Raw genomic sequence first — 16013 nt, 5'->3', positions numbered from 1 at the left:
GATCTTGTGGGACAGGCTTCAGCACCAGCTGCACAGTCTAATACATACCTGGGTGGTCAGGCAGGATTATCTAGTCCGTACTTAAGCCTGCAGCAAATTTTTAGCAAGCTAGAGTACACCTGGCATGAGTACTTCTATACGAGCTGCCATTCACGTACCTGGCTGCAACATAGATATACTCTTAGTGGAAGGAAGAGCAGGTGGTTGTGTCTAAAGAAAAATTGCTAGTCTTGCCAGACCTTTCAGCTTGGTCTTTGCTAGCTGCTGAATAGGTTTAGATTGTGGTTGACAAGAGGTCAAGGGATACACATTGATGACCACACTTTTCAACCATGAGTTTATTTTTCGAATATAGAGATGGCCTGTGTGTAAGCATTGACAGTGGAGTTCTGTAGTCATATAATCTACACTTCAACCCTAAAGACTTGGCAAAGATCCTTTTAGGAATTAGAGGAATTCTCAAACTTTTTTTGGTGTGGGTTTCCTATTTAATGGTCCAAATGATTCTATTACTTTTTATATTATTATTATTATTATTTATTATTAATTATTGCAATACTAAGGTAATGAATATTCTGTTTAGGCTTTGATCTCCCTTCTCTGGCTAAACTTGGAGATGATGGGATGCGATTAGGTGGTGAACTCAATACTATGTGTATTTCTATGTATTCCAGGTTTTTTTGCATGTCTGAGAGTTTGATTAAAACGACAAATGAAACCATATGAATTCATGAGTCTGTACTACCACCTAAATTAGTTATTCTTTCCCTATTCAACCAAAAGTGCAAATTCCATGACTCTGATATCACCATAGGCTCTCACTGTTGTTTTTTGTTGACTGTTTTGATTTCAGAAGTAGAAAGACCTTTAACATAATCAAGAAAACTGAAAACTCTTTGAACAGTAAAACTGTATACATAATGTGTGTGTATATATAGACGAAACCATTCAGTAACCACTCATATGTGGTCATTTTTGGGGTAGTATGTGTCAATAGTTTCATTAGTAGCTAGTGAATAGCAACGTTGGCGCCCGCGCGCGCGCTCGCTCTCTCTCATCTGCAGAGCAACATGCTCTAGATGCAATGATAGGTCCGGTCCATAAGCCATTTGAAAGCCTCCTCTGTGACATCGTGGATATCATCCAATTCATTTTTTAATCCATATATGAGGCACTGTGTTAGATGGTTTGGATATTCTCACCACAGTCACACAAAGGGGAGTCTTTGATTTTCTACTTGTATATCAAGTAACTGCATCTTCTATGGTTTTTTCAGATGCAGTTCAGTGTGGTCCAAAGTCTGTGTGGCAGGTCGAAACCAGGAAGTCTGTGTGGCTTGTTGGGTCAGTAATAAGGTGCTTGTCTGGAACAGTAGATGAGGTTCAGGTACTTTACCACTCCCTGGTTAGAGCCAGAGACATGAGGTGGTCACGTGTGTTCCATAGTGGTTTTCACGATTTCAGGCATTTTGGGGGTATATTATCCATAACCTGTTGGATTGGAAGTTCTGGGTACTCTTCGGCACGTATAAATTCTCATGCTGCGACTATATCTCAACAAATAGCTGGAGGTTCAGTGTTTGCTAATTCAGAAAGCTACAGTAGAGGTGTTGATTTTAAAGTCCCTGTGATGATTCCTAAAGTCTGATTCAGCTGCCTGTCCACAAGTTGCACAGTACTCTGAAATGGAGTACACCAGGGCCAAGGCCGATGTTCATAGGACCAGGGCTGTTGATTCCCAGCTTGTTCCCGCTAACTTATGATGATGTGCATCTTTGCTTTAGAGGCTCATTTTTTGAGGTGGTCATGAAAGTTCAGTATACAGTCAAGAATGATACTGAGATATGTTGGCTTTTCACATAATGTACAATTTCATCACAACAGTGTTTTGTGTGATTCTATTGTCAAGGTGGAAAGTAAATGTTACCGATTTTGCTTGGATTTGGTCTCAGCCTCCACTTTTGGAAGTACTCCTCCATGATCTTAAGGTGAGATGTAAGGGTCGCTACTAGCTCTTCTTTGAGTGATTGCTCATGTAAATTTCAATTAGGTGTGCATGAATGCACCACATGCATGGCAGCCAGAACGATTTTACCTTAGCAGAACCCATCGGGTCAGTCCAGGAGTCCCCTGGAGTGGTGCCTCCGTGGCGCTGAATATATAGGGCCCTGCCAAGCCGCTGCCACCTCAGTTCCTTCTTACTGCCTGTGATGGTTAGCTGGAATGCTCATTGTATCCCTTGCTTTGAGCCCTTTCTGTCCCTTGGCAGTTTTCATCTGTAAATGGTCAGTAATAGTGATAGTTGTATATAGACTTTCATTTGAGGGTACTCCCTGTTACTGGCATTCTAGGTTTAAATGCTGCACAGCGTGTGACAAGTCTATGCCAAGGAGTGACCCCCACACTCCCTGCTTGAAATGATTGCAGGAAGCCCACCAAAAGGACAGCTGCAAGATCCACAGAACTCACCCCAGAACTCAGAAGGAGAGGGACCTGTGCCTCAAGATCCTTCCTTCTGCTGGAAGCTGCTCTGCATTCCCATTAGGACTTGGGGTCAGCCAAGCCGACGCTGAGCACCTTGACATCGGCGTGGAGTGCTCTGGCACCGTTGTGGGATGAGTCAGCACTGAGGAAGGACTCTGACAGAGTCCCTCCTATGATGGCTCAACCTGCAAGCGGTGTGTGCGGGTGTCCCTTTCGGCAGACACAGCCAGCCCTCTCACTGGTGACAGATGCATCAGCACTGGGGAGGGCGGCGCACCTGGGAGACCTCAGGACTCAGGGCCTCTGGTCCCAAGCGTAGCTTTCACTTCACATTACCGTTGGAGAGCTGAGAGCAGTCCGTCTAGCGTGCCAGACATTCCAAGCCCATTTGGAAGGGAAGTGTGTGTCACTCATGGACAATACAACAGCTATGCTTTATGTAAACAGATGGGGGGGTGTACGCCCTTCTCCCTTGTGGCAGGAAGCCCTAAAACTGTGGGACTTCTGCTTAGCTCACTCAATACACCTGGAGGCATCATACCTTCCCAGAGTTCAGACTGCGTGGGCGGGCAGGTCCTTTCAAAGCCACGAGTGGTCCATCCGCCCAGACGTCATGAATACCATTTTTCAAGAGTGGGGGTTTCCCCAGATCTGTTTGCCACGCGACACAACAGTAAATGTGTCTACTTCTGCTCCTACCTGAATCACAGTCTGGGCTCCATCATTTCCGCCCATGCCTCTCGTTCACAAGGTACTGCCCAAGGTTTGAAGAGACAAAGCCTTGGTAATATTGATAGCTCTAGCCTGGCCCCGAGAGCACTGGTATACGTCTCTCCTAGAAATGTCCATGGAAAACCCAGTCACCTTACCGCTGCTGCTGGGCCTGATAACTCAGGATCATGGCTGCCTCCAGCATCCGAACCTTGAATCCCTTCCCCTCATGTGTTACCAGATTTCCCTGTTACTTTGGGGTATGCTCATTTATTAGGTTACTCTTCTGGGGTGGGAGGTTCTATCAATGTACTGCTTCTGTCACTTGTGTTTTCATAGGGAGCTCTACTTCTCCCTTCTGCAAGTCCCCTCCCAATGGATCTATCCTGCAGGACCTAGGTTCCTCCAGAACCGGGGAGACACACTGGGTCAATCAGCACTTTCAATCTGACCCCTTATATGCCCCTGGGCTCAATAGGCTGGGTCAAGCAGCACGTTCAAGCAGCAGCACTTATATGCCACAGGTACCGCACCGGAATAGAGTAAGCCTGAGCAGGCTGGGTCGAACAGCACTTTCAGGCTGCCACCCTTATATGTCACAGGTTCAGCACATCCCTGTCCCCACTTTCACATTACAATTGTACTGGTAGTAACCCACTTGATGAGCAAACCCCACAGTATTTTTGAGTGCTACAGGGATCTTTAGCTTAGATGAGAGCTTTGCTGCAGAGTAAATGGGGAAGCTAAAAACATAAACAGAGTAAAGTTCAGAGAGAGAAAGGGGGAGGGGAAGCAACCAGTTTAACCAAAAAGTTATTTATTGAATAATAGTGATAACCACACAAGGAGAGCCTGAACAAATAAAAGTTACATTATTAAAGGTTACAAAACTCATATAGAAAACTATACCTGTCTGAGGCAGAAAAGAAAACACAGAGAGAGAGAGAGATCTGGGATCTCATCAATCTACAAAGCTTGAACTGGTCAGGGTTTCCAGATGATAGGGATAGCTCAGGGTCCTGAGTGCTGGAGACAGGCAGCGCCCCTAGCCCGATCAGTCAAGAGAAGATGAAATCCGAGTGGAACTGATGCAGAGTTTGGATCCATGCATCAGAACACTTACTTGAGCGTGGGTAGTTTTTGTTTGTTTGTTTTTTTGTGGAAGGGTGGTTAATTGGTTCAAGGGTGATGACTCAAGGGTTTTCTTTAGGCTAGACAATAGGAGCTGATCGCTCTTGGCTATGGGTGGTGTTCCCTCCAGGGAGCTCACAATGCAATTAGGCAGTTTCAGTATTTTGGATATCAATCAAGGATTCATTACTAGAATTGGTCTGATAACTGCTGAGTGGGGTGTGTGAAGATGTAGGTTCATTAACATTTGGAGCAGAGATCCCCCATGATGCAGTGCTTCCCTGTTTTTCTGGTCCCAGAGTTCTGTGCGGTTCTTGCCTTGGAATCTCTGTTCTCCATTCTGTATGTTAATGGAGATGCCTCCCTGTCCCATCTTTGATGCAGATGAGGCTAGCGGAGTTGCCTTAATCTTGTCACCCTTATCAGGAGGGGTCTAGGGTGTCTCCCACCACACTTCACTGCTCTCTGCAAGTCTTTTCTCTGATCGGTTTTGGCTCAAGCAGAGGCTGGGTGGGGAGGTGTCCTTCATGAGTCAGAAAGGCTGTATACTGCGCCCTGGTTCCACAAGAACACAGAGCTGACTGTTATCACACGGCGTGGAAGCTCCATGGCTGAACCCAATGGAGCTTGCGTGTTCAGGTTCAGTCAGGGAAGTCCTCCTTGGCAGTAAGAAACCCTCCACTAGGGCTACCTACCTGGCCAAATTAAAAAGATTCACAATATCTCCCCTTTCCAACACTCTCGCCCATACCTATGATATTGGACTATCTCCTCCACCTAAAATGGCAGGGGCTTTCTATGTCTTAAGTAAAGATACACTTGGTTGCTATTTCCGCCTTCCATCCAGGTGTGGAGGGCCGGTCGGTCTTTGCCAACCCAATAGTAGGCCATTTTCTTAAAGGTTTCAACAGACTATACCCTATCCTGGCTTGGGATCTGAACCTGGTGCTCTCCAGGCTAATGGGGCCAACTTTTGAACTGCTTTCAATGTGTTCTCTGCTGTACCTGGCTGCATGTTCTCTGTACAGGTCACTAGCTGTATGAAGGTGGGAGATCACCCTGCAGCCTCTCCACCCCCGGGACACTGACTCAGTGGTGAGGCTGCCCTGACATAGCACAAGGCCTGGGCCTGCCCCAGAAACACCCTGACCTTCTGTGCCAGGCGCACCAGGTGTAGGACAGGCAAGCTCAATCAGGCAGGATCCAAGTGTGGAAGGGTTTGGTGTGGGGGGATCCAGGTGTGCAGTGAGAGGATTCTGTGTGGAACAATCTGGGTGCAGGCAGCTTAGTGGGGGGCTCTGCATGCACAGAGGCTCATTGGGTGGAGGGGGTTTCCAGGTGCAGGGGCAGTGGGACTCTGCAGGGGCTTCCAGGTGAAAGTAGTTGGGGCACAACCGAGGGGTCTGGGTGAAGGGTTTTCAGCAGAGGGGTCTGGGTGCTGAGGAAGTGGGGCTTGGTGGGGTGGGGATCTGGGTGCCCTAGTTGGGGGTCAGTGGTGTTGGGGTCTGGATGTGGGGACTCAGGGGTGCGGCTCATCAGGGTAGGGGTTTGAGTGCAGGGAGCTCAGTGTTGGGTTGTCTGGGTGCAAGCATGAGGGTCCAGAGGCAGGAGCTCTGGGTTCAGGGGGGGCTCCAGATGCAGTGGTTTGAGATTCAGTGGGGTGAGGTTTGGGTATGGAGGCCTAGGGGGGTCTTGGGTGTATGGGGTGAGAGTTGGTGGGGGTGTCTGGGTATGAGAGGTCTACATGCACGGGGGTTGGGTGGATGGGGGAGCAGGGCCCTGTACAGTGACCACCCTGCCCGCACTGAGGATCAATGGGGGCAGGAAGCAGGGGAGGATACTGAGCTTCCTGCAGCTGGGTGAGGTTTCTGGGAGTGGGTCTGACACATCCCCAGCCACTCCTTACAGGGGAAGAGAAAGTCCCGGCCTCGCCTGCCTCCAGCTCAGCCAGGACTATCAGCTGATCCTGGCTCAGGGTAGAAGCCACTGGCTGAGGTGTCCCCAGCCCTGCGGTGATTTACCTCTCCACCAGCTTCTCTGGGTGCCTGAAATGATATACCTGTGTAGCTAGGCAGAGGTGCATGACTGCTCTTTCAGCTTCCCTGTCAGCCATTTTTTCTGCGGGGAAGCAAAGAATTCTGTGGGGGACATTAATTCTGCACATGCGCAGTGGTGCAAAATTCCTCCAGGAGTAATCAGAGCAGTCTCTTTGCAGACTCGGGAAGATGACATTTCACTAGTCGGCTATCAGTTCACATTACAAAGGTTACCTTTTGGAAGCACAATAGCTAAAAATTTTATAAACTAAATCTTCCATCCTGTAGACTTAAATAGTGTAAGGTCACTCCCTCACTAACTTGTTTATTTATGTTACCATAGCACTTAGAAGCCCTAGTCATGGATCAAGACTCCATTGTGCTAGGCATTGTACAAACACAGAACAAAAAAATGGTCCCAGATCATTAATGAACAGCACAGGTCCCATTACAGGTTTCTGGGGAAACTGACCACTTATTCCTACCCTTTGTTTCCTATTTTTTAACAAGTTATTGATTCAGGAGAGGACCTTCCTTGTTATCCCTTTGAATACTTAGTTTCCTTAAGAGCCTTAGTTGAGGGATCTTGTCAAAGGTTTTCTAAAAATCCAAATACACTCTATCTACTGGATGACCCTGATCTGCATGCTTTTTTACTTCCTCAGCGAATTCTAATAAATTGGTGAGGCATGACTTTGCTTTACAAAATCTTCCTCAACGAATCATCTTTGTCTGATAATTCTGTTCTTTACTGTAGGTTCAACCAATTTGCCTGGTATAGTAATTAGGTTCACTGACCATCCTGTAATTGCCAGGATCACCTCTCAAACCCTTTTTAAAAATTGGTGTTACGCTCACTCCCTTCCAGTCATCTGTTACAGAGGTTTGTTCCAGGGTTAGGTTACTTACTTGCAGTTATTCTGCAGTTTCATATTTGTGTTTGTTCAGAACAGGGTCATTCTCTCAAATACACACACATCAGAAGTGCCAGGATTTAATTCCACATATTTTTATATATGGGATTTAATTCTGGCTCTATTGAAGTCAATGGCAAGAATCCCATTGACTTCAGTATGGCTAGGATTTGACACTTAAATTTTTCATTCAAGATCATACATGGTCCTCCTGTTATGTTTTCTCAAAATCAGTTTAGAATTTGGTATGATCCGTTTTTTCTATGAATAAAATTCAGGTTTGCATTGCTTTAATGTGCTTTACCAAACAGAAAATGTGCATGGCTGAAATGCTTTACTGAAGTTTGATGTAAAAAAAGAGATCTGCTTAACAGGATACTTTCTATACAAGTTCTGGGACCAAGTAATAACTTTAATTATTTCAACACTTGTGTTTGTTACAGGGAATTTATAAAGATACTGCAGTTTAAAATTCAATGCAAAAATTCTGTTAAAGATAATGACGCTGGGAAAAATCCCTGTCCTGTATAGACAAAAATACATTTTGCTGCAGTATAAATTAGTATTTTGAAATGTTTTTATTAGCAGCTTTGATTTCTATTTTAGTTTTTCTCTTAAGAAAACTAAAACAAAATTGTTCTGTCTCTTTAAATTATTTAGCCTTTTCAACAATCACTACACTGCAACCACTCTTGAACATAGGAAATCTTTCCTCCATTGAACTTTCCCCCGCTCAGGATGCACTCCAGTGGTAGATAGCATTTACTGATTAGTCCTTCCCCCTGTCAGTCAAGTGTGTGTATCTAGCAAGTTGTTCTGTCACCATAGTGGGGCTCTGTCTATGCCTGGAATTGATAGCAGGTAGAGAGAATGCTTTGAAACGGTCCTTATATGATTTTTACTTTTACATTTTATTTTGGAAAGGAGATGTCTCGTCTCTGGTATGGCAAGAAGGGAAGAAAACACCAACCAATTAATCATAAATACACTCTGGTAATTTTTAGTGAAGTATTTTTATTTCTGTTATTCCTGGCATTATTGTGATGGTGTGATGCACAGTCTAAGCTACAATTTTTGGAAATTTTAAATTTAGAATTTGTTTACAGGATGCTAAATTTGAGATTGTTTTTGGTCACATTTTGTATATGCTGTCAGACTAAACTGGACTACCGCATTCAATTAATTGCTTATAGCTGAAGCTTTTTAATTATTTGATTAGCATTACATACGGTAAAGTCTGTCTTAGGTTTTGTAAAACATGTATCATTTTGTTATCTAAGAGCTTTCCAATAGCTCCAGTAGCACATTTTGTTTTCTTATTTTATTTTATCAAACTGAATTTGTCTTGTGGATAAATAGTGTTAAATGATTGGTTTTAATAGACATCTTAAAATATCTGAATTTCTGCTTTATTTTATATAGCTTTTCAGACGTTACTATAAAAGGTGCATAAATACTAAGTACAGAGAATTTCTAAATCTCTGTAGACTCCCAACTTAGTTTTAACAATTAAAAATATTAATAGTGAAATTCCTATGCTTTTTCCTCGCTTTATTTAAGAAAATACAGTAAAGAAAATCACTCTTATCTGCTTACAAACCTTTAGAAGGCATAGTGGAACACTGGCGGGGGGAATATTCTCAGTGAGATTTCCAAAAATGGTAATACCTTTGAGAGATTGAGTTCAGTGCTGGAGTTGTGGTGCTGTAGAATTGTTTGCATTATTAGAGTGTTTCATTCCAACTCTGGTTATAACAATCTTCCTGATGGAGAAATACCTGTGACTCATACCACTGTGTTGTTGCTTCTTGTTTTCTGACATATTCTTATAACTTTACCTACCTACTGTTAATTTCTAATCAGGCTGTAAACACAAATGAGTGTGAAATTAGTTTGTACAGTATGACAAGGTCTTGATTTGTAAATGTGTGCTTTCAAAAGTCAGTTTCTTTTTAAATGTGTTTGAAGTTGTACATCTCCATTTTGCAATAGAGGAAAAAAGTAATATGAAAAGCCTAGTTTAGCGTGTGTCAAAAAAGAGTGAACATTATCACAAGAGGATCTGTGGAAGTTCTGGAGAAATGTGAATTCTTATCAAAATACCCGTTATCAATTTTTTTAAAAGGTCAGTTTCTATATTGCTGTAACACGGTCAGAACCCGCCTTTGTGCTTGCTCCCTTTTCTCTGGCCGATAGTGCCTGCAAACACAGTTCTTTTCGTGGGGACGCACACGCCTCTTGTGGATGGCCTTCTTTCTCTGTTAGGTGTGAGCCTGCTTTTCTTTTTTGGTCTTGCATCAGGGTGGCACCTGCCTCTCGCGAGCACCCCCTTCTCTCAGCCGGTCTTCAGCAGCTCAGCCCTCTGGCCTAGCCCCACACACTGTCCCCGCTTCTGAGGTATACAGTTCTAAGTTCTTATCACGGCCCTGGTATGGAGCCATAGCTCTTAAGCTTCTTCCCAGAGGCACTGCCTTCTTCAGACACCAGCCAGGACCCATCTTGGTACCTCAACTGGTGTCCTTTTCTGCAGCCCTCCCTAGGCACAGTCAGCTACCAGACCAGCAGGGCCCATATTGGTATTCTCATCTGATCTGGCCAGGTTTTCTGCTCAGTGCCCTGGACTCAGCCTGCCCACACTGACCTTTCGATGGCTCTGCTGCTATTCTATGCAGCCAGCTAGGCACCTGGTCTTTGGAAGCCTTTGCTGGGCTCAGCTCTGTCTGGTGAGCTCTCTGCAGTGAGCTATCCACAGTCCTCCTGTTTGTCAGCCAGGCACCCCATCCTACCTAGTCAAGCTCCACACAGCAACTGAAGGCTCAGCTCTGCTGTTTGCTTTTTATCTGGCCCTTTATTGGTCGCTCCAGCAGCTCCTCTGACTGGCTGCTTTTCTGAAGCCACTCTAGGCTGCCTGGAGCACTTCTCGCTGCTCTATTCTGGGACAGGATGATGCAGGGCTGCAAGGCCTCCAGCAGGGGGTCTCTGTACCTAGTCCACCCTGCCACAATTGCATATCCTAAATATTGGAGATCACAATTCAAAATTGTAGATTTTTTTTTTAAGTTCAAGACCACCCTATTTAGAAAAAATACTATTCAGTGTTATGAGCGCATCATACTTGAAGACCAACTATGTGGCTCAGCCAATATCCAACTTTGGCTCTAAAGAAAAGAGTTGCTCTGGGATATATTCTTTTGGTTTGGCCACCGTCACTTTTATTTAGGAGGGAGGTCAGACTGAAGGGGAAGAATATAAAAAGAGCAGCTTTCCTTTATTATATAAAAATGAGTCAAGTTGGTGATGGTCAAGCTGAGGAAGGTTAATAGATAGCTCTCACAGACAAGCAGAAATATTTCTGAAGATTATCTTCCCAGTCTGGGGAGACTGAGCTGTGGATTGTTTTCTCCAGTGAAGCAGCATGAAGTTGATGAGCTGAGATAGGACTGTTGTAGAAAAAAGGAGCAGGGAACAGAGCATCAAGCTCTTCATACTGTACAATACAGAAGTAAATTGGGAAGTTCAAATAAGTAGTGGCAGTGCCTAAACAGGTATCAGAAATTCCTTTAGTTTCATTAATGTTCTTATGGAACTGGGATGAAAGCTCAGCTGACATTAAATATTCTATATTACCAAAGTGATTATAATAGTACAAGAACCTAAATAGAATAGTATTTTTCTTGTTGAATATGGCTTTTGAGCATCTGCAACTTAATGCTACTTAAAACTACCTAAGGTTATTTACCTGAAATGTTACTGTGGCAACTGTGATGGGCCTGAATTGGAGGGGAAATCTTGCCTGCCTATCAGTTTGGAACAGCTTCTTGTTTCAAGAGAGAGTGAGCTTCTTATCCAGGGGCATAAAAACCTAGCTGTAAACAAAAGCATTATGCCAATATTTCAGGAAAACAGAAAACATCAGCCTCACACTTTTTATGGCAAATTTATGTGCAACTTCTCCTTTGCCTTCTCCTTTTATTTCTGTGGTATTATAACATAGTAGAAGATGTTAATAGTGTTAGCATGGGTAAAATGCTCTAATAAATTGGTTAGTCTCTAAGGTGCCACAAGTCCTCCTTTTCTTTTTGCGAATACAGACTAACACGGCTGTTACTCTGAAACCTGTATAAAACTATTCACTCCCCCAAAGCACTTTACGTAAAGGCATGAGTCAATACAACAGAGCAAACAGTGGGTGTGGTCTCTCTATTTGGAGTGCTTTGCATAGCTGGAATTCTTTGCAGAGTTTCTATGCAATCTAGCTTGGAAAAAATCAGCATGTTAGTTTAATGCCTGATTTGGGCTGGGGGAAGGGCAGGGGAATATTGGTATATTCTCAGTAAGAAGTTGTTATAAAATGTGGAAGTAGCTGTAGAGATTTCCATATTTTCATAGATTTGTAAGATTTACAAAATATGGTAGTCCAGCTAACAAGTCAAGAATCCTAAACCAATGGTAGTTGCTCTTTGTGTACCTTTTAGTATATTAAGTTATGAGCAAATAAGTAATTTAACATTCAGGTATATCTTCTGTGCTTTTTACTTTGCCCTGAAATATTAGGAAAGTAATCTGTAGATGACATTTTATTTAATCTCCAGCTCAGAGGCAGAGACCACTGTTTTGTCTACATTAGGGAGAGAGACTGGTTATTTTACACATTTAAGCGGTGGAGGTTTTCAGAGGTACTGAGCTTCATATAGGAGCTGCTGGGATTGGGTCCAGTGAGACTTGAACCACTGACACCATTCAACAGAAGCTGCTGCTACACAGCACAAGTATTTCAGCAATATTGAGAGTATGTATATGGGTAACCCTCCACCCGCCCCAGCCCTCAGCATAGGGTTGAGTAACAGCATAGATGGTCGGGCATGGCTTAAGCAAATAGAGTACAGACATATCTGAAGAAGGGTATTTACTCAGGTACTTAGCCTACATGGCTCTCCTTGCCAAAGCGATGACTTTTCATCGACACTGCTATTTTTAGCTGTGTAGTGCCCTGCTGCCTCCCACCTGGTGGATCCTTCCCCCACCACTGGGAAAGACTCAGATAGCGGGTTCAGCCCATGTGTGTTTGAACCCTATGATGCTGTAATAGAGGATGAATTTAAAGCCCCATTAAGTGGCATGATGACTACTGTTTTGTGCGAAGATTTGAGAGTACAGAGTACCAATGCTACATCATTGAAGTCTAAGCTTCAGTATGGATTTGAACTCTTAATGCAATTCCTTTTCTCCACAGATGGCTGGTAAAGTCTGTTTGTGAAGCCCAATTTCTCAAAGGCATTATGATTTGGCTTTTATTTGAAAATATTTAGATTCACATGATAAACATTTTTTGTATTAGCAGTTTGTGAAAATTTTCAAGATTTTGACTTTTCATCCTGAATGAGGATGGAAAAAACTTTGAAATCTCGAACTTTTACAAGATGGGAAAACAGATTCCCACCCATTTCTGAATAGCAGCAGCAGCTTCTGTTGAATGGTGTCATTGGTTCAAATCTCACTGGACCCAATCCCAGGAGCTCCTATATGAAGCTCAGCACCTCTGAAAACCTCTAGCACTTAAATGTGTATAATAACCAATCTGTCTCTTCCTAATGTAAACAAAACTGTGGTCTCTGCCTCTGTAAATGGAGATAAAGCTTACTCCTCTATCACAGATCCTAGCAAGTGTCCCCTCTTGGTCATCCACTAGGACTGCTGAGAGTGGAATCCAAACCTCCTTTGCTCTTCTAAGCTACTGGAGCCTGAATGGGGCAGTGGCTGAACTGTAATCTCAGGGTCCCTAGGCGCACACACAGGGTTCAGACCTATCTGGTGCGCCCCACCCTCCCCCAAGTGTTGGAACCTTCCAAACATAATGTTGACTCTTCAGATTCTGGGGTATGTGTAAACAGCCCTCTCCCACAACTCTATCCCAAAGATGTGAAGCTTCTGGTTTACAGTCTGATGCTATCGAGGTCATGCAGCAGTTGTGAAGCAGTCGTCATGTGCACGCACTTAGCACTAGCGCTTTTATGCTCTCCTTTAATCATGCTTAATCATGTAAAGCACAGGAGAGTGCATATCTTGCCAGACAGTAAACAGTTGAAACCTCAGTGCCCTTCACTAGCTCATCCTTCACTTGAAAGCCCTTAGGGGATCGTATGTTTTCCGTGAGGCAGGCGGGATTCTCCACCCCGTTGCCTACCCTGACCCGCTGCCACTCCCTTCTTCTTAATCTGCTGCTAAATGGCTCTGACCCCCCAAAGTCCCCCTCTTGAGTCCCTTCAAAGACTCTTGTTGGGGTCATCTGCTTCTTTTGGTAACTTTCCAAACTGTCCTCCCTTCAGACAACACTAGGAAGTGTTCTCTCAGCTAGAATAAGTGTGTTGTCCCAAGATATTTTACTTTGAATAGAAGATCATTGAGTGCTGATCGCTTGCCATTCTTTGGCCTGGCAGAGACATGGCACAACTCTGTTAACTCCTGGTGTATCCGCATACATATAAGCTTTCCATGACACAGTAATTCCATGATGCAATTAAATAAAATCATCCACAATTCCAAAGTGGTACAGACAGAATCCCTAAATCATTACAACAACATCACAGATTGAAAATGTTGTTGCAGTACTAACTAGTATTACTGGTGAATTCTCCTCCCAGGCTTTCTGAAAATTTCCTTGACTTCTTTTATAAATAAACTTAAAAATTGTATACTAATACTATCTTTTCTGAAATGTGATCTCTTTTCAATCTTACTGGAATTAGAATGAATCACTTGAAGATGAGCACAGTTATGTGCTGTTTAGAGCAGTGCTGCTTTGAGAGTAATCTAGAGGTAGAGATTTTTAGCAATCAGTTAACTGCAAAGCTTCTGAGGTAACTGCCCTCCAGAGAGGAGACCTTGTTGGAAGGCCTGAATCTGCTCTTTTTTAACAGAATACCAGAATTGCCTCTCTAAGGCTACGGCTACACTAGAGAGCTTACAGCGGCTCAGCTGCACTGATGCAGCTGCACCGCTGTAAACGCGCTCGTGTAGCTGCTCTAAGCCAATGAGAGAGCTCTACCATCGACATAATTAATCCACCCCCAGCGAGCGGTGGTAACTGTGCCAGTGGGAGAAGCTCTCTTGCTGACACAGCACTGTCCACACTGGCACTCAGGTCAGTGTAACTTTCAACATTACTCAGGAGATGGCTTATTCACACCTCTAAGAAACTACTGACGTAAGCAGTAGTGTAGGCATAGCCCCAGTGTGCAGTACAACATGAGAAGGAAATGTATCTCACAGCAGCGTAGTTTGCATTTTAGTAATTTAACACTCATATTTCCTGTTCTCTTCATAGTCTCCTGAGTCTTATACAGTGTTGCCCTAAAAGTGTGATGATACAGTACAAGGCTACAAAAGGATAATTTGCCTTAACTGGCCCACCCTCTTACCATACTACTTAAGCATATACAAGAAAGCATATTTAAGCAGGTGCCTTAACTTCTTAAGCACACAGAGGGTCCCTTTGACTACAGTGGGATCACTACTAAGGTGTTTAAGTACTTCGCTAAATCAAAGCTGCCTATATCTGTAAGGAAGGAGGAAAAAATAAATCAAACGAGAGAGCACTTTGTCTTAGATCTTGACTGTTCATTTCAGAATGATTTGCAAATGCATGTCTTATGAAAATGTTTGGTCTTATTATGCACATCTATATTTTGTAATATATAAATATGTATTATATATAGGGCTGTCAATCACGATTTGAAAAAATCTTAATTGCAGTTTTAATCGCACTGTTACAATAGAATGCCAATAGAAATTTATTAAATATTTTGGCTGTTTTTCTACATTTTCATATATATTGTATTCTGTGTAGTAATGGAAATCAAAGTGTATATTTTTGATTACAAATATTTGCACTGTAAAAATGACAAACAAAAGAAATAGTATTTTTCAGTTCACCTCATACAAATACTGTAGTGCAATCTCTTTGTCATGAAAGTGCAACTTACAAATGTATTTCTTTTGTTACATAACTGCACTCAAAAACAAAACAGTGTAAAACTTCAGGGCCTACAAGTCCACTCAGGCCTACTTCTTCTTCAGCCAATTGCTAAGACAAACAAATTTGTTTACTTTCACGGGAGATAATGCTGCCCACTTATTTACAATATCACCAGAAAGTGAGAAGAGGCATTTGCATGGGACTTCTGTAGCTGGCATTGCAAGGTATTTACGTGCCAGATATGCTAAACATTCGTATGCCCCTTCATGCCTCGGCCACTATTTCAGAGAACATGCTTCCATGCTGATGACACTAGTTTAAAAAAATGTGTTAATTGGGGGGAGAGGGATAGCTCACAGGTATGAGCATTGGTCTGCTAAACCCAGGGTTGTGAGTTCAGTCCTTGAGGGGGCCATTTAGGGGAAAAAATCTGTTGGATGATTTAGTTGGGGACTGGTCCTGCTTTGAGCAGGGAGTTGGACTAGATGATCTCCTGAGATTCTGTGATTAGGTTGAGGGGGAGGGATAGCTCAGTGGTTTGAGCATCGGCCTGTTAAACCCAGGGTTGTGAGTTCAATCCTTGAGGGGGCCATTTAGGGATCTGGGGCAAAAACTGGGGATTGGTCCTGCTTTGAGCGGGGGGTTGGACTAGATGACCTCCTCAGGTCCCTTCCAACCCTGATATTCTATGACTGAACCCCTTGAGGGAGAATTGTATATTCCTTGCTCTGTTTTACCTGCATTCTGCCATATATTTCATGTT

The 16013-nt window shown here is 43.4% G+C and overlaps 1 protein-coding gene across 5 annotated transcripts in view; it reads left to right on the top strand.

Annotated features, from left to right (window-relative positions):
* Positions 1–16013, top strand: part of OXR1 (oxidation resistance 1) — a 471185-nt gene that overhangs the window by 441514 nt on the left and 13658 nt on the right. For 2 of the 5 annotated variants that reach the window (XM_073330327.1, XM_073330325.1), the window contains exon 12: positions 8200–8268. The exons of 2 other annotated variants lie outside the window; for them this stretch is intronic. In XM_073330327.1, coding sequence (XP_073186428.1) covers positions 8200–8268 — 69 coding nt within the window. Of the gene's footprint in view, positions 1–7632; positions 8269–16013 lie in introns of those variants that run through there. One more of the 5 variants, XM_073330329.1, reaches the window with a different exon arrangement.

The sequence above is a fragment of the Lepidochelys kempii genome, chromosome 2, assembly GCF_965140265.1.
Source record: "Lepidochelys kempii isolate rLepKem1 chromosome 2, rLepKem1.hap2, whole genome shotgun sequence".
NCBI classification, from domain to species: domain Eukaryota; kingdom Metazoa; phylum Chordata; order Testudines; family Cheloniidae; genus Lepidochelys; species Lepidochelys kempii.
This window is presented reverse-complemented; position numbering and strand designations above follow the sequence as displayed.